The 22,279-nt window shown below is 54.7% G+C and overlaps 1 protein-coding gene across 1 annotated transcript; it reads right to left on the bottom strand.

Moving 5' to 3' along the window:
• Positions 1-5,755: 5,755 nt before the first annotated feature.
• On the bottom strand, positions 5,756-16,674 carry SKOR1 (SKI family transcriptional corepressor 1). The gene is made up of 9 exons (XM_079125984.1): positions 16,619-16,674; positions 12,152-14,348; positions 11,005-11,095; positions 9,969-10,076; positions 9,381-9,452; positions 7,994-8,068; positions 7,672-7,746; positions 7,097-7,162; positions 5,756-6,552 (listed from the first exon to the last, which is right to left on the bottom strand). Exons 2-9 carry the CDS (start codon positions 14,336-14,338, stop codon positions 6,458-6,460), a joined length of 2,769 nt encoding a protein of 922 aa, XP_078982110.1. The 5' UTR covers positions 14,339-14,348; positions 16,619-16,674; the 3' UTR covers positions 5,756-6,457.
• Between the last annotated feature and the right edge of the window lie 5,605 nt (positions 16,675-22,279).

Genomic DNA, 22,279 nt, shown 5'->3' with positions numbered 1-22,279 from the left:
GCACGATCCCTCCGCCCACGGTCGGTGGCCCCACTAAGGTCATGGGTCAAGGGTCCCCGCGCGGGCACGGCTCGATCAGTGATGGGCAACCTTTTTCCGGGGGCTGGAAGTGGGGGCTTCACGGGCACTATGGCCCATAGCACCAAAAACGCCCTGGCACTTCGCACACTGCTCTGCAGACCCGAGGGCCAGGGTGCCGCTGCGCTGTCCCACACAGCAGTCGCAGAAGAACCCGGGTCTGAGTCCTCCGCGCCTGGCCACCCGGCGCTGAACAAGCGCGCAAACCGCTCGCACCACGTGACTGCTCGTGACTGTCAGCACTGCTAGCAAGGCGCGCTCTGAGGCGGGGCGGGAAGAGGCCCAATTTCCCATGCTCCCTTCATTTGCATACACGATATAAAGCTGTTAGGTAGACAATTAGGTTTAACTTGCCTTAAATCAAAGGTACAAATAAAAGACAGCAATATAGAAAACCATAAGTTCTAGAATATTTTTGACTTCAGAAAGGCAATAGTATTGTCACCATAACTGTAAAAGGTTTTAGATTCTGAACTTTATATAGTTTCTGTGGAAGCTGTAGTGTCGTGCTCGCTTCGGCAGCACATATACTAAAATTGGAACGATACAGAGAAGATTAGCATGGCCCCTGCGCAAGGATGACACGCAAATTCGTGAAGCGTTCCATATTTTTCTGCATTAGATTCACTCCCGCGCAGTTTGCACCCCAATAAAAACACTTCTTGCCCACGTTCTATCTTTTGTTGGACACAAAGGAATGTAGTAATCCCAGGAGAAGGAATGACAAGAGGAGGTGCCTAAGCAGATTAATTACTACATTGCCATCTGGTCCTCGGGCTCCAGTTTTTGATCTTTCCATCTTCCTTCAGCTTCCCTCAGAACTATCCTGCATGTTGCGGCACCTTACGCTTCAGAACATGTTCTTTTAAAGTTGGCCCATTTTAGATCAGAAACACAACAGGACCTTGTGTAAAAAACGTACGAACTGTACTATCAGGGAAATTGCAACAACACTGACCAACTCCTCTGAATCTTTAAAATAATAGTAATAATCACCACTTACTCATTCGGTATCTACCATGTCATGGAAGTCACCAATATTTCATTTTAATATTCCTGATATTCCTGTCCCCTGTGCATCACAGGGGACCCAGACGTAAAGCAACCTGGGCAAGACAGTGTAACAAAGTGGCTGAAACACAGCCTTATATAAAATAAAACCCTTTTTTAAAAAAAAATATCAAATTCTTTTCAAAAGCAAAATGGTGTTATTAGCTTTACTGGTGCATGAGCACACACGTGAGCTCTGCGGCCATGACCCCAGTAGATCCGCCTTCAGCGGCCCGCAGCTCCCAAGCCACGGTGGAGTTGGCGGTCAGATGCCGAGCCCTGGTTCCTGGGGAGCTGCTCTGGTGGATACTCTTTTGGCTGCCGCTAGCAGCTGCCCTGCAGCGCTCTGAATAGGTCTTTACCAGATTAAAGCCGAAATTAGGGATCTGTGGCCCCCTCCTTGCACTTCCTCCTGGGCTCACAGCCTTTCAAGCATAGAGTTAGAGGACAGCCTCTACTGGTGAATTTTCTCCTCCTTCAAAGATGCTTGGAGATAGGTTGGGCAACTGGGTGAGTAGTTTTTAAGCTCTCCTTCTGGGGTGCTAAAGAGAGCAACTGCCAATACTGGTGCAGCTCCCCCTCCTTCAGCAAGGGACAACCCAGGAGACACAATTCAGGGGACAGGAATGTTACTAGTTTTTGTTTGGGAAAGGAGGTCTTATGGAGGCCAAGTCTCAGTAAGGTCTGTTCAGATTATTCTAAAGAAACTTGTCGGTCTTCTTGGCATGATCACCCTCTTGGAGCAGGGATTAGGAAAAGATTCGGGCAATTCCTAGTTCTGGAAAATCTAAAGACCCTGCTGACTTTCCTGGCTCTGTTCTAACCTGCTGAGAGAAATCGGGCAAGTCCCTTGCCCCTTTGGACGTACATAGTCAACAAGACTGTTGGCACTGCAGGATGCCTTTCCCACCTGGCTGCTTGTGGATTCTTACAAATTCGTTTCCAGAAAGTTCAAGAGGCCAGACTGGACAAAGCCCTGCTATGTCCATTTTCCTGAGCCCTGGAGGAGTAGAGGGCCACAAACTGAGGCCCATTTTGGGACTCTTGAGTCTCAGAGCTAGCAAATGAACTCAGAGGGAGTTGTGGTCTTCTTAAACACAGATTACTCTTCTTATATATACTATATACATATACTACATACATATAGTTACATATACCAACTTCATATTGTTACATATACTACCGTCTTATGTGCTCAGCACTTTGCATATTACGTGCATATTACTCATTACGTGCACAAAACAGTTCCATGAAGTAGGTACTTTTATTGCCCTCATGTTAGAGTTGAGGCCGAAGAACCAAGAGATTCAATGACTTGCCCAGTGTCACAAAACTAGTCAGTGGCAGTTGAGATCTCAATAAACCTGGTTATAGTTTGTGCTTGTAACACTGTGCTGTCTCTGGGATGGGAAGGGGAGATGAGCCTGTGTAGAATTAATGGAAAAATCATGCAGATGTAATTCTGCTTTCCTTTCGTTGGTGTTCTAAAGTTAAGGAAGGAATTGCATTTCTCCAAAGGATCAAGGTTACGCTTTACAACAGGGTTAGTGGTAATGGGTGCACAGTTACATGGCAGGTGACCTTGCAAAATGTAAGGTAGTGATGGGCCCTCTCTAGGACACAGTTGGAATAAGAAGAAAGTTTTTCTATTCTAGGTTGACAATACCTTACTTGATACTGCCCCCAAAATACATCCTATTTATGAAGAATCTTCTTTCTGAACAGTAAGCCTGTGCTTAATTAACCTTATGCAAATCAGCTTAATTGCTTCTCAGTGGCTGTTGTCCAGAAGCACCTAAGGATTCCATTTCTCAGACATTTCCAGCACCTGGGTGAACCACCAAGTTGGAACCCTTTCATATGAACATTGGCTATGTGCCTGTGGTGCACAGGGTGTTGTGTTGGAGATCACAAGAAGTGCAAGGTGTGACCCTAGTTGTGGAGGTACTTACAGACCCACACAACAAAGGATCACAAAGGGAGGTGAGTACTCTGTTAGCCTCATGAACCAAGTGTCCTCAGAATACAAGTTACCCCGGAGTTGAGGAGTCTTCTAGATGCATTTTCTTCCTGGTTACTCCCATTGGCAGAGGAAATGGAGGTGAAGCACGACTTACTCAACTCACTCAGGGAAGTGAGGAAATAAAGCAACCTGATGCTGTCTCCACCTGCAGCTCCAACTTTGTTCAGTCTCTGGGCCTGGATTTTCTGGACAAGTGGGGATAGAGACTATCTGTCAAACCACCCCTTGCAACAGTACTCTGGAATTCCTCTGGAGAAAAAGCAGAGGGAGTTAGAGGGGCTTGCTTATTGGGCCCCCTACCAGATATCGTGCTCCAGAGCCAGACCTCCTGTAAACACCGCTAAGGATTAGGGATGCCGAACCACACACCCGGAAGGAACATCTCAGAAGACATTCAGTGGCCCGCGGTCCTTTCTCAATGGCCCCCTCCCAGAGAGCCACGGTACCCGAGTCTGGGCCTTCAAGCGTTGGCTGTAATGCCTAAAAACCGTCGCAAGGTGGCAACGTTGTGGCGAGAAATAGACTTAAAATCCTGGGTGGTTTTTTTAAAGCATATTTTCCCTATTAATGTTTCATTTAACTTAATTAGAATCTGGTAAACTAATTAAAGTAGCTACGAGTCCCGCAATCAGCAATAATTCGTATAATTATTGATAATTACATCCATACCGATCGTTTGGTTATAACATTTTGGGGGGAACAACCACTTTCAAAGGGATGAGGAGCCCAGGAGGGTTTTTGCGACGGAACTTTCTGGATTGTATTCATCTACACCCCCAATTCGCTGAGGTTCCGGCCCAGATGAGGCGCCTCTTCCGGTGGACTTCGGCTGCCTGCTTGCTTTTTTCCACTTTGGGGGAATTTGGAAGGGAAGGGTAGAAAAGAATATTTGCTAGGCTTCTCTGTTGAGCACGGCCATGGAACTTCCTGCCTAGGTGGTAACTGTTACGCCCATTTTCAGAGAAGGGAATGCCACTGCCACAGGTGCATTTATGTCGTGGGGAAATGCGCGTGCCAACTCCAACAGCAGCGCTGCTGGGCGCCGTCCCGGCTCCGCTTGTCCCTGCAAGCTCTGAGGATGCAGGTCACTTGCTCTCTAAGTTGGCTTCCGCAGAGGGTACAGGGGAGAAGTGATCTGGTCGGCCGCCTGCACGAAAGGCTCAAGCTTCCTGGAAGGGCCCAGCCTGGAGGTCGCGAGGCGGTGCCTCACGGTTTGCCCGGCGCCCCCACCGCAATTATTTCCCACATGTTCCCTCTGGGTGTTGCTCTAGGAATATCCTGCAGCTTGCGAATCCCGAGCCTCAGCTCAAGGTGCCCTGGAACTTGCTTGCTTCCTCCACAGCGCGGCCGGGCTCGGGGTGGAGCCCCTTCCCGGCACCCTGGAGTGCTCCCGCTCTCCTGCTCAGCGCGAGGCGCTCCAGACCACCCGCACGAAACTCAAGGCCCACAACCCGAGAGCCCGGGTCCCGAGCTACCTGCCGGAGTCCGTGGGCCGCCGCCCGCTGCCAGGGGCTCCGACTGAGAGACGCATAGAGCTGGTCTGGGGGTGCCTGGAGAGCTGGGCCATCCTGGCGCTGGTCCTGACCGCGGTTGGCCGCCCGCGCTTTGCTTACTTCCCAGAGCATTTCCATGAGCCTCCGGGGACAGAGGCCCAAATGGCATTTTATAGAGGCCCAGGCAAAATAAAGGGCGCGGCAGGGACTCTTGGTAGCCCGACCAGGACGTGAAATTCTACCAGGGTTGAATGATTTCCAATACCAGCACTTTCCAAGTCGGAGGTGCTCTGTGGAAACTGAGGCCGACCAAAGGCCTAAGACAAGGCGAATCTTCACCAACCTCGCGAACCGGGCTTTGAAAGCCCCAGCCCAAAGCTGGCAAGCTCAGGGGCCCTGGCACCTGCGGACTGCAGTCCTTAACTTCCTCCGTGGGTTCCTCCATGTCCTCAGTTCCATTTGCATTAAACTGGAGCGGTTATTAAAATGTGGCCAGGGCTTCCTCCTTTCTGTTAGCGGTGGAGCAGGTGGGAGGACATATGTGAGTGAGCACCGAGTCTCACTTTTTCCAGACCTGTCCCACCGAGGCCCATCCTGCATACTTCGCCCTTCATTCCGACTCCCAGGCCACGCCAGCAGTGCCTGTGACTGCTAGAGGCTATTCTGGTTGAACCCAGACTCCAGGCAACCCTAACAGGCTCCTTGTTTCTGAGAACTTAGGAGGTGACTTCCCTGTGCAGGTGTGGAAATAAGGCATGAATGAACTCAGCCCCTACAAGCGCCTTAGACAAGGAACTACCTTACCAGGGACTATACAGTAGTCCCCTTTCCCTAACTGGGGCCCCCTGGGGAGGGTCCCAAGGCGGAGAGGGGGTGATCTGGAGGGTAACTGTGTCTGGTTGAGTCAGTGAGGAGTCCAGGGGCTTGCTTCTGTCTACGTGAACAGCACAATTCTAGCCCTGGGCCCCCCACCCCGCTCGACAGTCTCCACACCCCACCTGTGGCACAGTCCTCTGCCGCCTGCCCCTTTCTCTTCTCCTCCCCTTCCCCACCCCAGAAATTGACGGATTTTTCTTTCTTTCTTTCTTTCTTTTTTCTTTTTTTTTTTTTTTTATTAAAAACAAAAGTCTCGGATACAGGGTGGTCTCCCCAAACAGGCTTAAGGTGGTCGCCTTCTCGTGAGTCAGTTGTCGCCCTTTTAAAGTGCTGTTACATCGAGAAGTTACAACTACAACAAAAATAAATAAATAAAGTAAAATCCAATGGGGGATGCAAAGGGGACTGGAACTAGGTCCAGGAGAAGAAAGAAAAACAACTTATAGCACAAATAAAAAGTGAACCTAATACTGAACCAAGAGACTCACAGTACATTTATATCCATTGCACATAGCCACTTAGTCATTAGGAACAAGAGAGTGGACGGGACGCGGAGCGCGGGCCGGCGCAAGCGAAGTTGCTACATTGTATTCACAATTGGGGTCCGAGGCTGTACACAGGACAGGGGATCGGAGACGTCCTCCCTCTCCCCTCCTCCCCCGTGGGTCCAGTTAACCCCTTGAGGTCCGATGCCCTGGAGTTCAACCGAGGGGCGAGGCGGTATTTACACTTGGAAACTGAGCCGGGGCCCTGGACTGGGACGCCGGGGAGGGTCCGGACAAGGTCCGGGCGCCCTGAAGGAGGGCTGGCGGAGGGCGGCTGTATTTACATCGGTCGGTCCGAATGGCTTGTTCCTCGCTCTGGGCCGCCGTGGCAGCGGGTATTTACAAGAAGGAGCAGCATGGCTTGAGGGCGCGTGGGCGCGGCCGGGCCGGCCCTAGGGCAACAGCGGGGGCTTGAAGGAGCAGTTGCCAGTGCAGTGGCGGGGCGTCAGCATCTTGCAGGAGAAGTGGTGCAGGGCGTCGTGGGCTTCTAGGGAAGAGAGTCAACCGGCCAGTTGGCCGCCTCACTTGCCTCACCTGGCCTCTGCAGTGCACTGTCCCACTCCCCCCACCCGACTCACCCTTTGGGCTCAGGGGTTCGCAACCGACCAGCTTAGAAAGGATATAGAATAGGACAGAGGCTGGTGATTCAGAACCATTGCTCTGGTTAAATAGTCCCATTTTACAGAAAAGGAAACTGAGGTGCAGAGAAAGAGGGGTCGCCTTGGACCACAAGGAATAATCTCTGATACCTAGAGCTCAAGGGACACTTTCTTCCTACCCCACCCTTCTAGAATAATTTCCCCATTACAATCAATGCCCACTCCCCTCTTCTCAGTTTCTGATTCACGTAGACCTTAGCCTTCCCCCTCATTAGCCTGGGCATCCATCCATCCATCCATCCATCCATCCATCCATCCATCCATCCATCCATCTGCCCATCCATCTATCCATCTATCCATCTATCCATCCATCCATCCAAAAGTAGAGCCAGCCCCTGGTAGCGGCGCTATCTGTGTTTCGGGGTTTCGCACCTTTTAATTTTTGCTGTATGGCATAGCGCGCCTTCCGCTCCTGGTCCAGCTCGTTACACAGAGTGTCTGGAAGACATGCAGAGGGACTGGTGAGGAAACGCAGACCACCTTCCGGCGGGTCGGGGGTCACACTCAGGGCTACCTCCCTCCCCTTGGCGCGGCCCCGAAGAAACAATTCCGGGGACGGGGGAGGGGGCACCAACACTCCAAACTGCAAACTGACAGAGGGAGGAAATGGCCTGGGATGGCGCTTAAAGGCAGACGGATCTAACCAAAATTAAAGCAAACTTAGGCATTACTTCCCAGGTAATTTTACGCCTCGATTTTTAATTTAGAAACCATGGAAATTGCCGCGATAAGAAGTTCAATCACTCCATGTAATGATGCCTGCAAGCCGTTTGCTGGGCTCGCTTGCCATTCTGAGGCTAATCAGAGTATACAAAGGATATTAAATAAAAAAAATAATTGTTAAATTACCTTCAATTTAAATCCAAATGACTGAGCCAACATTGCGGCTCCTGCCAGACGAGAGGCAGTTACGGCCCGTGCACGCGCTCACCTGACTCCCGTCTTACCTCTGACAATTTGCAGCTGTTGCACCATTTCTTCTCGATAAGCCAATTCCCTCTTCATTTGATCCTGAAAATTATCTGTGCAAATTGATTAAGTGAGAGCTGTTATGCACAGCCTTCCCCCCCCAGCATCACTTCCCTACTCCCTCCCATCTTCACCCCTACCCCCACCCCCACCCAGTCCTTTGCCTAGCTGGAAACCCAGGGAAAGGGAGCTCTTCCCCTCCCACCAGGCGTGGGGCTTAGCGAGCCAGCGGCCTGCACCCCAATCCGAGAGCAGGTCAGGTTGACAGTGTTGAGGTGGGATGGGGAAGGATGGAAATACCTTTGAGACTCTGAAATTCTCGCTCCAGCTTCTTTCGTAGATCCATTTGCTCCAGGAGCAATTTTTGCAATTCTTCTGTGAATGGGAGAGTGGGAGGTAAGGGAGAGGATGGAGAATTCAAGGGACCCATAAGGCATTGAGGGCTTGCTCTAGCTAATAGTCCTAGACCCTTAGTTGGTATAGAGTTCTTCAGAACTCTAGCTTTCCCATTCGAATCCAAAGGATTTGAGCAAAGACACAGGACTAAGTGGGTAGGATGCCCTGGGGAATCAAATTCGGGAGGGCAGAACCTATTTTGGATTCCTGGGCCCTGGTTCCAGAAAATGACCAGGTTGTCATCTGCTTTAAAGTGTTCCTAACTCTCTAACCCTAGCAGATAGCCCACAAAAACCTTATTTTCCACTCCAAAGACAGTTCTAATCAATCCATTCAGTGAAAATCAGGGAGAATCTCAAAGCCTTGGACAGGTTTCCCAGAGAAACAGACATACTTAAGAACAGATTGTGTATTATAAGGAGATACCTGTAAGCCCCCTCATATAAATAAAGCACAAGTCATTGTGAAGGTAATGACATATTCTGTAAAATCTGTAACTAGAAAAAATGGAAAACCAGCAAATCTTGATCCCTTCCCCCACCAATTTCCACGACCATCATCCATGGACTGGGTATGTGGAAAGCACTTTTTAATGCCCTCAGAAGCTACTTCCAGAGAAGTGGAAGGGGAGACTGCTCCAACCATAGGGCCATTAGTATTTGAGACCTCCCCATGAAGAGGCAAAGTGGGGTTTGCTCTAGGCTTCCTTCCTCTATGCTTCAGGCCATCTTCTCCCCCTTGCAGGCAGAGCAACTCTGGGGGTCCCATTCTACAAACAAGTTCCATCTTCACACAAACGGTTATACATTAATTTCTCATCTGTTCCTAAAATAAATGCCTCCTTGCAATCTTGCTCTTCCACCAAAAAAAAAAAAAAAAAAAAAGTTCTGTTTTTCATGGAGTTCGGGAGACCCAGATTATCTGATCTAATGTTCACAGGCATTGAATTCTGAGAATCAGTACTCATTTCTCTTTCTCCCCCTGCTGCTTAAGACAGACTCCGGCCTTGGGAGCCTAAACTTGTAATAACCTACAGGAGTTTGTTCACTCCCTATCCACATACACACCTCTCTACCAGGACGTATCCAGAGGATTATCCTTTCTACTTAATGAAATCAAAACTGATCCCCTCCCCACAAAAACATGTCTTTCCCACAGACCCACCACAGGGACTCCCTCCACTCCAGAGGAAGGGTCCATCCCAGCAAACACAGTGCAGGGACTCCCTCCACTCCAGAGGAAGGGTCCATCCCAGCAAACACAGCGCACCATTTCACAGATTTCACCTCACCTCTGGCCAGGTTTTCGATATCTTTTTCCACCAGCTGAGTTCCCGTGACATCCAAGGTAAGCCCATCTTCGCCTGAGATACAAGGGAAGGTAAGGAGAATTCTGTCCTGGAAGAAGCCTTGAGAGGGGAGGGGTGTTTCCCGGGAACTGTACCAAGTTAGGGGAACCTATTCCAGACCCTTCTGCCTTTAGAGGAGACAGTTGCAAGCGGCCAGCGCTACCCATCTTCCAAGCCATCATTTTAAGATGCAGGAGGGTGGGCCTAAGAAAGATAGGCTATGCTAGGGAAGGAAGTACTTTGACCTATTTAAGGTGGGTGAGGTGAACTCTCCATTTCCTTTTAGTATGCCCACTGCCCTTACTCGGAAAACCCCCAAGCCACCAAGCAGGTAGCTCTGGAACCTGCGAGCATCTCCCCTACAATATTTAAGTGGTTATCCTCTCTCTGTAGGAAGGAAACTAAGTGGCAGCCGCTTGCTCTTGATTGAAAGTCGCCTCGCAAGCCTGTGGAAATCTGGGCGACTTAGGTCCCAGAGCCTGGGTCCCAGAGCCCGGAGGTCAGTGGGGCGCGAAGAAACTCAGGGCTCACCTCGGTCTGTATTTGTGGGACTTGGCTGGGAGATACTCCTTTGGTCTGAATAGGATTTCCTCGTTTCCAAATCATCGGCGGTCGAGTGATTGTCTTCCTTATCTGGCTCTTAAAGGCAATAAGCCGAGTTTCAAGGAGAGGCAAAGAAACCGTGACCCGGATACTGCCAGCGCTGCCGCGGTTGGGGCGCCCAAGCCCTAATTAAAAACGTCGTGGCCGCCTCTGGTTCCCGGCTGTGAGCCCAGGCGCGCGCCCTGAGGCTTTGGGCAGGGTACTCCCTCCCCCGCACATGGTCTGCTAGTCTCGCGGCTTCACGCCACTCCCCAGCCCCTCGAAAAAGAGCAGCAGAGCCCACCAGGGACGGGCGACCTACATCGCACGCAGATACTGGGGCACCGCGAGCGCGCGTGGCCGCTGGGTCTGTCCGCGCGACTCTCGCGGAGATCGCAGCCCAGGCAGCGGCCTTCCGGGTGGTGGTGGTGCGGCAGGAAATTGTCCCGGGTTTGGCTACCTTCGCTTGCCCAGATTTCCAAGACCCGGGGCCCCTCCTCTGCTAGCAACCTGGTCCTGAGCGCAAGTGCATGACTTCCCCGCCCCCCGCACTGAGCCGACGCTTCCGGGGTATCCAAGCGCGCAGCCAAGCTCGCTCATCCTTCGCCCAGACCTGGCCTGGCCACGGGGAACCCTGAAGCCCCAACACACTTGCTGAATAAATAAGAGAACTTGAAGGAGGTGCCAGGCGTGATTTTTTTTTTAAAGGTTTTGACCCTTGTATGAGGTGTACCGGAGCATGTGTGTATGTGTGGTGGAGAAGGTAGGTGGTTACTGTTTTTAAGTAACCAGACCGTAGGAGTTCTCACTTAGCTTCCCTTTTCTTCCTTCCTTTTTTTTTTTTTTTTTTTTTTTCTTCTCTTTCTCTCGCTTTTTCTGTGTCTCTCTTTCTGCCCTCGTCTTCTCTCGCAGGGCTCTTTTGGGCCAGCCCTCTACTCGCTCCCCCTCCCCTATTACAGTGGCCAGGGGCCTTGGAAGGCGTTACCGTGGGCCTCGGGGGTGCAGAGGTAGGAGGCAGTGGGCCCCAGCGCAGCCGCGGCGCTCTTCGCGTGCTCATCCCTCTCCGGCGCGTACACCTGCGGCGGCCGAGAAATGACAAGCGATTAGGGGGACTCTTGGAGGCTGCCAGAAGCCGCCCAGTCCTGCCCCGCAGCCAACAGGAGGTAGAAGAGGTTGGCAAGTCCGCTGGACCTAAGGGCCAGGGGTAGCAGGGACGCACATGGCGCACCCTTGGGCCCTTGGAGTCTGTCACTGTTGCAGATTCAGGTTATTATTGGCCCCTGCGAACAAATTGCTCGAAACACAAAGCGGTTCCCAAGCCAAAGGCCGTTTAAAGTCGCCCACTTTCTCTGCGCTCGCCTCATTTCCCGCATTTCCCCTCCGGTCCAGGCCTGTGACCTATCCTAGGCATAAATGATGCCTTCCGCATCGGTTAATGATTTGTGTTTTAATGAACCGAATGGATAGGTACAGGTGTGCACACCCACTTTCAAAAAGGCCAACGATTCCGATTGCGTCTTAGCCACAACCTGCTTCTCCAGCCCCAGCTCTGCCAACCTTAGAGCCCCCTCTCGCCCCGCACACGCCCGGAGGTAGTCTCCCAGCAACAAACCCTGCGAACGGTTCCTAACGAGGGAGTTTGAAGAGATTCGGAAAACTGCTGGTTGGGGTGGCGGAAGATTCCCAGGACTCAGTACTGCAGGGATTCGAAATGGGGAGAGGCCACTTACTGATTTTTCTTGGAGTACTGATTCTCATCCGGGAGGGGTTACTCTAGGCCTGGCCTCCAGAGCCGTTTTCTCTGGTTTGAGTCCCTTTCTCTCCTCTTTCTGCCTCTACACTGCTTTTATTTCTGTCTTTCAGGTGTCTGGCAATCTCTACCCGTCCCCTCTCCACGCCCGTCAACAAATACAAAGACACGCATTCCTCAGGCCTGACCCCGCCGGATCTTCCGAAACCTTACTCGGGGGGCCCCAGGAGCCCAGTTCCACAGCGAGCCCAAGGCTGGGCCCGCCGGGAGCAGCCCCGGCTGCAGCGCAGAACAAAATTCCGGTCTCCCGCCCAGCCTGGGGCTGCTTTCCATGTGGCGTAAATGGGTCTGGCGCCACCGGCTGGGCGGTCCCTGAGCTCACCTTGGCCGTCGGGGGGCCTCCCAGGGGCCCGCAAGACTCTCGAAGCTCGTAGCCGCTTGACGGGCTCCTCTCAGGTCTCCGTACCACGTCGTCCGCTGCCAAGTCACCAAATGCAGACCCGCCGGCTGGGGGAGGCCCGAGGCGGCGCCGCGGGCGAGGGCTACCGCTGTCGGGAGAGTCTGTGGGACCGTCTGCGCCTGAGGAAGTAGCAGAGAGGGGCCCAGTGGGCTGGTCGCCGTCTGGACCACCTCCCGCGCCGGGCGCGCTGGGTTCGGTCTCGTCCTGGGCTCCCTCATCATCCGGGAAGCGGTTGGATTCCACGTCCACCTCGGGCTCGTCCGCGGTGTCCACGTCGGGCGAGGCGGAATGGTAGCTGGAGCTCCCCTCGCTCAGAAAATCCGGGCTCACGTAGCCGCCGCCTGTCCCCGCGCCTGGCCCTGGCCCACGAGCAGGCCCCGCACCATACACCTCGCGGGCGCTACCATAGAGCTTGGCAATACTCTCGGTGTCCTTGACCACAGGTCGGAAGGCCGACACGTAGGAGCCCTTGCGAGCAGGTGGAGGTGGTGGAGGGGGCAGAGGGGCCAGGGGTGGTGGTAGTGCCTCCTCAGCGCCGTCCTCGTCCAGGGGACCGCGGGATAATGCACTCGGGCAGCGCTCCTCAGCTCCGAGGCTGCTCTCCTTGGCTGGCTCACCACCGTCCAGGGGCTCTGGGCCGCCACCGCCGGCAGCCGCTGCTGCTGCTGCCGCCGCTGCGGCTACAGCAGCCGCTACGGCCTTTGCTTGGCTCTGAGCGGCGGGGTAGGGCGGCACGGGGAGACTGCCTGCAGCTGGCCAGAACATGGGGAACGTCGGGTATACAGTGGCGGCAGCCGCCGCTGCAGCTACCGCCGCTGCATCCTTGGCTGCCCCAGAGGGCTGATGCCCCCAGAACATGGTGCCGCCGCCGGGGCCGGCCCCTGCTCCTGGGGGCAAGTGGCCCGTTCCCGGGCCACCGGCACCGGCACCAGTGCCCGCGCCGCCGCCGCTCCCAGTGCCAGGGCCGCCCTTGGGCTCACCAGCACCCAATACTGGGTCGTCCTTTTTGGGACATAGGCCGAAGGCCGTGGGAAAACCATAAGGATGAGGGAAAAGTGGCGGGGGGAGCTTTTGCAACAGACCAAAGCCTTTGCTGGGCACCGGGATAACGGGGTAGCTACGTACGCCGGCGCTGCCACCAGGCCCTCCAGGGCCTGTAGGGCCACTAGCTCCTGCCGCTAGGCCAAGTCCCCGCTGTGGGTGGGGAGGAGGTGGACCCGTAGGCCCGGCCGCCTCATCTTCACCACAGCGCAGGCTTTTGTGGGGCGGTGGGCCCGGGGCCATATCGGCGCACCCTGGACCGACACCCCCACCGCCGCCAGCTCCTCCCTTCCCTTGACCACCGGACCCGCCATTAGCACCTCCCCCACCACCTCCTTGCAGCGAGAAGGTCCGCTTGCGCGTGCCGCCATTAAACATGGCCTTGACGTCCTCCCAAGCGTGGCTCAGTTCGTCTGTGGCCGACTTGTCACTGAGTTTGAGGTGGCGACGCCACGAGTTGAAGTTAGCGGCGTCGGGCTGAGTATACTTGGCATCGGGTGTGCGGTGCGAGTGGAAGATGAACTTGTTAGGCGAAAAGTACATGCTGCAGTAGCCGCACTTGATGCACTTGGCACGCGAACTGTTGTAACGCGCAGGGATGAAGCTGCCACGCGAGCCCCATGCGCACTCATGCACCACATCAAAGGCGAAGTTCTCAGGCAGTTTGGGTGGTTTGTGCTCGCCCAGGAATGACTTGCACAGGCGTTCGGCCTCGCGCTTGGTGATCATGCCGCAGCGGCGCGACGAGATGGGCATGGCCCCGGCCCGACGTAGAATCTCCAGCTGTACCGGCGTACACTGCACGCACGTGATGCCCAGAGCCACGCGCCTGTTGTGGATCTCATTGTAGCTGTAGTTCTTGAGAAGGGTGTTGGAGATTTGCGCCAGGCACAGGCGCTCCTGGCCGTCGATGACAAGAGACACGATAGGCACCCCATACAGCGACGTCTCTCCCACCTGGTTGGGTTTGAGGGCGCTGGAGCCCGAGTAAGGTTGCAGCTCTTGCTTGGAGTTTGGAGAGGAGCTGCCCTCGCGCCCCGGCCCCAGCTGAGTGGTGAGAGCCTCCATGCCGCCGCTCCTAAGAAATAGAGAAAGCAGAGAGCAGATGAGCCATTTTCAGCGCCGTCGCCTAGTCTTGGGCCCGCCCAACTGGGCGCGCCGAATCGGGCGCACCAGAGGTATTTGGCAGTGGGGAGTTCAAGCTCAGTCGTCCCCTGGACGGGCGCCTTTTGTTATTCAGACCCGTGGTGGCGCCGGAGCTAAAGCCCCTGGGGTCTGAGGTAGGAGTAGGGGTAATGAAGATCTCAGGAATGCCCCAGCTGCGAGAAACCCAATCCCGGTTTTTGGATTGGGAAGGAAGTGGGACCCAGAGATGGAGAGTGACTTGCCCAAGGCCACACAGCAATGCCATTGCCAAATTCAGGCTTTCAGGCGCCCAGATCCACGCGCCTTCAGCCACCCTCGCAGCCTGCCCTGCCGGCCCGGGTCCTGAAGCCCGGACTTCGGGGACCGGTGGCCCCTCTGCTCAGTCGCGCATGCACGCGGGCGGGAGGGGGCAGTGGGAGGAGGGGGTAGGTGAAGGAGGGGCGGACACTGCCCATCTCCAGACTGCAGGGGGTGGGGTGGTGGAGAAGGAGGAGGGACCCAGGGCTGCCTGGGAGGGGGAGAGACAGAGGCGACCGCTGTTCGCGGTGCTGAACCCTACCCTCTTCAAAGCGTATAGCAGGCGCCCAGACCCAGGCCGCCCCACTGCTCCTAGCTCGGCGCTGACCGTTTTCCCGGGACGACAGCGCACGTTTCCACAAACCCGAGCTTCTCTTCTCACGCCCAGCACCCCGCGTTCATTGAGCAGAAAGATTCTGGCTGGATCCGTAAACCGTTTTCTTTTAGGCCATCAGTGGGTCCAGAATTGTGCAGTTCCTAACCACATTTCCTGCGTTTTTAGCTGTGTTCCAGACCAAAGCTAGTTTCCATCTGGGTCAGTGCATGGTACACAGAGGATCTCAAAGAAGTTTCTCAGAAGCCACTTTTCCTTCACTTCCAATAGCCCACTTTCTGAGGTTTCCTCCTTCATATATGTCTTTCCCATTCAGGCCACATGCAGGCTCCTGGAGGCTCTGGGCTGCTTCTTGTGTGGTTGATTCCTCTCGGAGTATCCTTTATGTCTCGCTGTCCTGGCTCATATGGGCTAAGAGGAATCCTGGTGGGTCTTGAAACCACAGCAAGGCTCCAGGCACAAAAGGTGCCACTGGTCCTGCACTTTGCTCTCCGTCTGAGGTAGTGGGGTCTGCCTCACCCGCAGACTTCAGCAGCCAGGAAAACTGGAAACTGATGTTTAGGGCCTTCTAGGTCGAACTGCCCAGCCACATGTCCTTAGACACACAGGCTCTGACCTGACCCAGGGCTGTAGGCACTCCTGTGGCCCAGGCAGCCTAAACCAGAGGGTTCGTCCCTAAACCTGGAAAGGCAAATCCATTTTCAGAGGGGCCACTTCAGCAGGACAGGTGATCTGAGTTCAAAAGCCTCCAGTGAAGAGACTGAAATATTCGGTTATTTCTCCTTCCCCTATTTGTATAGGTGCTCCTCATTTTTTGATCTTATCTGTCCCTGAACTGTCTGTCTCTGTCAGCTCTTTCCTTTCTCCCATCTGTCTTGGACCTTCTTCAAGTATCAAGCTATTATCTGTTTCATCTTTATCTCTTGGAATCCAACTGAAACAAGTTGACCCTCCCTTCGCATTGAAGTCTCTTGTAACATTTTAGGAGGCAGAAAAACACTATTCTAACTCCCTGGCTGAGGGGTCAACAAGACAAATCGCGCGCCCCCAAGGAGAGCTCTAGGGCAGGCTGTGAAGGTGGCTAGGGGACCGGCGGCTCTGGGAAATGACTATGGCTTGTCGGTTCCCCGAAATCGGCAAGTGTGCCCGGCCCGCATACAGTGAAGAGAGCACCCTAAGCCATGCACATCCTCCCCAGTCTGAGGTCCTGGGTCCCCGCGGGATTTTTCCAAGAAAAAGAAGGGGGCTCCGGGCCCTGGAGCCAGGAGAAGAAGGGCCCTAGGAAAGTAACAGGATTTCGGGGGCCAAAGAGGAAAGCACCGCTGAAGGGCCGTATGCAGCGACAAGAAGCAGCGGCCAGGAGAGCTCGGGAACCCTCGCCAGTTCCTAAAGCTTGAGGGATGAGCTTGGGGAGGGTAACAAGGCAGGAGGCGGACAGCGGTGGGAACCAGGCGGCAGAGTCGTTAGGTATAATAAAAACAACAGCCATAAGAGTCCAAATCAGAACTAAACGAAAAAAAGCTGTGGCGGCAGGGCACGGGGGCGACGGGTTACCGGTATCGGGTACTCACCGTGCGGCGGCGGCTGGAGCCGGGCGAGTGGTGCGCAGAGGTGCGCGGCGGGCGGAGGGGCGGGAGGGAGTCCGGGATCCGCCGGGCTCTCCGGGTGACGGCGCGGCCCCTCCCCGCGCGCGCGCACAGCCTCGCTCTCCGGCTCCCCGCGCTCCCACCCGCGGCCCCTCCCGCTCTCAGCAGGCGCTGGGCGCCAGGGCTCTGGGCGCGGGGAAGTGTGCCCTGAACCGCTGCCCCCGAGCCCGGGGACTGGCCCGAAGAAGAGGCGGAAGCCTAGAGCGCATGGCGTGGCGGCGGGCACCGCGCGGTCACAGCCGGAGTGGCGAGGCCAGCACTGGGCGGGCGCGCCTGACAGCTGCGAGCCAGGGCGCCACACCCACCGCCCGCGCAGTCACTCGCGCCCTCCCCGGGTCCACCCGCCCGCGGGCCACGCGCGGCGCCCGCTGCCTCTCCGTAGCCCCAGGGCCTACGCGCCCCAGGTAAGCGGCCTCACACCTGCGTCCCACGTCCCGCACCTGCGGCCCGCGCTAGTCAGAGAGGCCAAGTGGGAGGAAGGGCCTGGGACCCTCAAAGTTTGTCCCGCAAGAACAAAGTGGGGAGGGCCCAGCGCTCCCCGCCAAGGGGCCGGAAGCGGGTCCAGACAGGGCCGGGTGATGGAGTTCAGAGCGACTCCAGAGAAACGGGAGCATGGAGGAGTATCTCACTTTCCTGTTGCAGAACAGTGCAACCAAGAGTGGCCCTGGGGAGACTGTAGAGTTACCAGTGTCTGGGATCGTGACGAGGGTACTAGGCACTGGAGAGAGCAGGCGGGAAGGGGCAGATCTGTCCCATCCCCCCGTTTAGGCGAGAGGCATCCGGAGAGCTGTGGTTTGGGAAGGGGACTCAGGAGCTAGTTTTGCCTTCCGTCCCCCGAACATTGAATGACTCTCATCATCACCCAACAGGCCCAGTGCAAGGAACCAAGTCATCGTTGGGAGATTTGGGGGTTAAGTATTCTGTCAAAGTTGCTAACTCAGTTTTCTAGTGTGTGTGCCTGCCCAACCCCTGACGCAAGAGACGCCCCTCAGCACCTTCTTTATCCCCAGAGCTCCATTCTCACATTCATTCATATTCTCCCTCTCTCTTCTCTCTTCTCTTCTCTTCTCTTCTCTTCTCTTCTCTTCTCTCTCTCTCTCTCTCTCTCTCTCTCTCTCTCTCTCTCTCTCTCTCTCTCTCTCTCTCTCTCTCTCTATCTCTATCTCTATCTCTCTCGCCCTTTGGGTTTCTGTCTTCTCAATCTCGGTCTCTACTTCATTTGAGTTACTAGTGATCCCCTCTCCCCTCCTCCTTGCCCACATTCAGGCGCCCCCTTGGCCGCTTCCACCCCCCTTCCTGCCCCGATGGCATTAAGTGTCCTTAATGGACACGTTAATTAAACTGTAATTAATCATACTGTCCAGTCCAAGTTTGAACAATTACCCTAATCAAACAGAAGTTAATAATGGCAGGGATGGCCTGGGGCGCGGCGGGCCGCCCGGGCAGGGGGCGCAGCGGCCGCGTCGGCTACCGGCGGTGGCAGCAGCGGTGAGTGCAGCCCGTCCTTGGAACTCAGGCGGCGCCATAAATCTTCCGCGGGTAGCGGCGCAGGGTCGCACCCGCCCCTCATTTTCCTTCACGCTCTGGGTCGTGGACCCTCTTCCTGCGTTCCAGGTTCTCTGGGGTTTGTCTCCCCTTCTCCTTGGCTTTCTCCCCCCACCCCTTCCTCAGTTCCTCCCTCTTTCTCTTCTTCTGTCCTCGCTTGGGGGACCCCAGGAAAGGTCTCTGGAGGCGCATAAGGATTATTCTGGCCTAGCCCTCTGAGAGAGGAGTGGCCAGGCCTGGTCTGGGGGCTCACCCTCGCCCCAGAGGTGTTCTCTGAGGCCTCAAAACCCACTCCTAAGTTTGAGGACTCTGGTCTCTTAAAGGTCAGGTTCTTGCTTTCGCCTCTGTCAGCGCCCCAACCCCCGCACCCTTCACTCCTTTCTGTCAGATTGCCTTGGTGTCTGCTCAGCCCCTTTCTCTTTCTGCTTCTGGCTCCTCCATTTGCGCCTTTCCCAAGCGCTGCCTCTGTCCCTCTCCAACTCTGCGGTTCTCTAAACCTCTCTTCCCTCCGAGGACAACGGGAACCTATTTTCCGCCCCAGTCCCCGCCCGCTCATCTCTCCTCCTTTGGCCCAGGTTCCCCCATCTCGTAATTACAATCCCACTTGGTAATTATTCTTAGCCTCCTAATGATTTTTTTTTTTTTTTTTTTAAGAAACCTCAGAATTGGTATGGTGGTGACAACGATCACGGAGCTGGGACGCCCCCAGGGTGGAGGGGGTGGGAGTGGAGCTGATGGGCGGGGTCCCCCTGAGGAGGGCCTGCCTATTCTACCTCTATTGTATTGCAAGGGCTAACAACGCCTCTGGGGCTGGCCTCTAGGCGTTCCGGCAGCCTGGACCCCGCCTGACCTCTCCTACAAAGGATTGCACCCTAGGCTACCGCAGGAGGGGGCGTGCAGAGTCACCTCTGCTCCTTATTCAGCACCCAACTAGGACAGCTCCCCGCTTTGGGCCCAAAGCCAGAGGATCCCCTGAGCTCTAGGCCCTTGGTTTAAGCCAGAGAAAGACCGAAAGCACGAAAAAATACGTGGTGAGAGGCTGGGGAGGCGCTGCTGCTTGGTGCTGGTCTCCTGGGAGCCTGCCGTGGGTGTCAGGGCTGGAGCTCTGCCCTGGACCAACGACCAGAAGGTTAATATCAACGTGAACCACATTATGGTTTGCAAAGCTGATTCTCACAACGGCTTCGGGAATTGATTTTGATCATTTATTCCCATTTTATAGGTAGAAAACTGAGGGCCAGACAGTGAAAGCCAATTCGTCCACGTTCTCTGGTCAATAAGACACATAGACTGATCTAGACCTAAAATGTGCCTGGCACGCTGCAGCGAAGGGCCTAGCTTGGTGAAGGGGCTCTAAGGAATGTGCAGCGCTGTGAAATTCACGAGGTTTCATTATTGCCAAGGCCTAACTCTTACTCAGGTTCAGGAAGCCAGTGAGTGGTGGAGCTGGGACTTGAACGCAGACTCAAGACGGGTGTGTGTGGCACCCCTTTTCCACACTGGGGGCTCTGGATCCTGCGGCCCTGTCCAGAGTACGGGGAGCCCATGGTAGACGCGGCTCTTAACCTCCCTGGCCCCCATTATTAGGAATTTTTGTCTCTTATCTGCATCTCCCGGTGGCACCAGGGGTCGGAGAGCCGGATTTGGGATCCGGAACGCGACTTGTATGCTAGACACCGCCCCCGCCAGCCCCGCGATGCCTCGGAGTCCCCGGCGTCTCGTCCACACCGCCCGGCCTCTAGCGCCCATTCGGGCTCTGGCTTGGGCTGGGGCTGGGCGGCCGCGCCTCCTCCGCGCAAGCACATATCTTTTACCAGTTGAATTAACGGCAGTTTTCGTCAGTTAATTAGGTTTAATTTACATAATTAGTACAGTATAAAGAGGATTGGGGATAATCATGGGGTACGTAGCGCTTACTGTGTAAACACGTATTCTGAATTAAAAATCAGATGTAATTAAGGCGCGCAGGCCCTGTTTAGGCAGGGTTTTAATTGTAATGAATTTCTAATTAACACTCAATGATTGCCAAATGCAAAGGGCTGTAAAATTTTCTTGTAGTTTTGCTAATTTATTGTTTACTTAATATCTGGATATTAATCCGACGGCCAGATAGACCTCAGCCCATATCACCAGCCAAGGCCCAAGCAAGTGAATGAGATTGGGCGGGGTCTGCCGGACCCCAACCCAAGAGGAAAAGTGAGGTTGAAGGGAGGTGACCTCAGGGCTCCAGGCCCACATCCCTCCCTTGTCCACTGAGCCCTGGAAAGGGCTGGGCCTTGCAGGCTGTTGCACACTCCACGTTCTGTTCCGAGGCCAGAAGCAGTTCTCTGGGATTAGGGATGAGCAAGGCTCCGCTCATTAGGAGAGTCCCTGTTCCAAGAGACAGAAAAAGGAGAGAGAAGAGTCAAAACCTCAATGGGTCCAGATTCGGTTCTTCTACTGACCATCTAAGGCACCAACACCTTGACTTTGTCTCAATATCTGCATCTGTAGGATGGGCAAATGGACCAGCACTAAGTGGGAGTGAAGGATTCATAGGGAATCCCCCAAAACCGACCTGTGACCATCCTTCTTCGGGAGTCCTGTGGAGGGGTGGAGCTTAGGGGACTCTGCTTGGGCATAGGTGCTTAAGTTTAGGAAGAGGGGCAGAGCCAGGAGGCCATGGGGATTATTTGAAGGTCTTGGGTCCTGGCACTGTCCAACCCAAGGCTTTCTGTGCACTTGGGGATGCAAGTTAGGCTGGGGGCTCTGAGGAGGGAACCCAGGACCAGCCTTCTTTGCGCATTAGACATAAAAGCCCCCAGGGCCACAACACAGGTATGAGGGAAAGAAGGGGTGAGCAACTCCAGTGGTCCCCATTTCCCCAGAAGTCTCTCTTTTATCCAGGTCTCTAGTTTGGGTTCCTGCACATTCCAGCTGACTCTCTGGGTGAGGAGCTCCCCTACTGTCAATGCCAGCATAGCCACAAGCCTCTTTTGAATGTCCTCTGGAGGTAGGGGTTGGGGTGAGGGGAGAGTGTGGGCACTTGGAAATCTCATACCAACCAGGGAAATACACCGAACTAATTGGCTATCACCCAGAGGCTTCTTCCCGTGGAGTAGGCAGCCTTAACTTCTCCCTTTCAGAAGGCTTGCAGGTCTGTCCTTGCCACAGCGCAGGGCCTCCTAGTCCGCCTGCCCGCTCCAGGCCCTTCAGCACTCTCTGCCTCATGGCTGTTCCATTTTCACTATTGGATTGCTCATGGTTTACTTTTTCCCAACCACTTATTGGTGTTTTGTGTCTCTCACTTGGAATGTGTCATTTCTTATTGTACACCCAGGGTCTGGCACATAATAGATACTTAACATATTTGTTGAAAAAATGAATAAGCAGCATTTGGCTGTGAGGACTGTGAACCCCAGCCCAGGTCCCAGCTGACTTGCTGATAATAGTGACTACTTCCCTTGGGGTCTAGTGGTCTGGTTCTAAGGTCCTCTGTTCCTGGGGGATGTTTAGAAGGTCTTGGGATTCCCATCTTCCACACAGACTCAGACAAGGCTACTCAGGCAGAGCCCTCAGAAGGTTGTTCTCAGGAGGTGGGGAGCAGCTGGCAGTCTTGCTGAGCTTCCCCTGGTTGCAAAGGGCTTCCTGCCCAGGGCTCCTCCACTTGGCATGGTAGGTGAGCAGCTGGAAAGAGAACAGACTCTGGGGCAATTCAGGAGATCTGCTCTGTTTGTCTCCAAACCTGCATCTGGAAAGTAGTCATATGGGCCTTGCAGGAATGTCATGAGGATTAAATAAGGTGCTGGGTGTATGTCACAAAGCCACAGCTGGGACCTGAGGGACGTACCTAGGGTGTGGAATTTAAGGAGTTGCTAATTCTCAGGGTCCTGAAAGTCTTCCCCTAGTACTAGTACCATACAAAGCAGGTGGCAAGGAGTAGATGCTCCCCCTAGTGAGCACCCCCTTCCCTGACAACCTTGAGTTGCTTTGGGAGAGTTGCCCATATCGGTGGAGGTCAGTCTGCTAGCTGGGACAGGCGGAGGCAGCTCTGGGTCCTAG

Source organism: Sciurus vulgaris, assembly GCF_902686455.1.
Source record: "Sciurus vulgaris genome assembly, chromosome: 2".
Classification (NCBI taxonomy): domain Eukaryota; kingdom Metazoa; phylum Chordata; class Mammalia; order Rodentia; family Sciuridae; genus Sciurus; species Sciurus vulgaris.
This window is presented reverse-complemented; position numbering and strand designations above follow the sequence as displayed.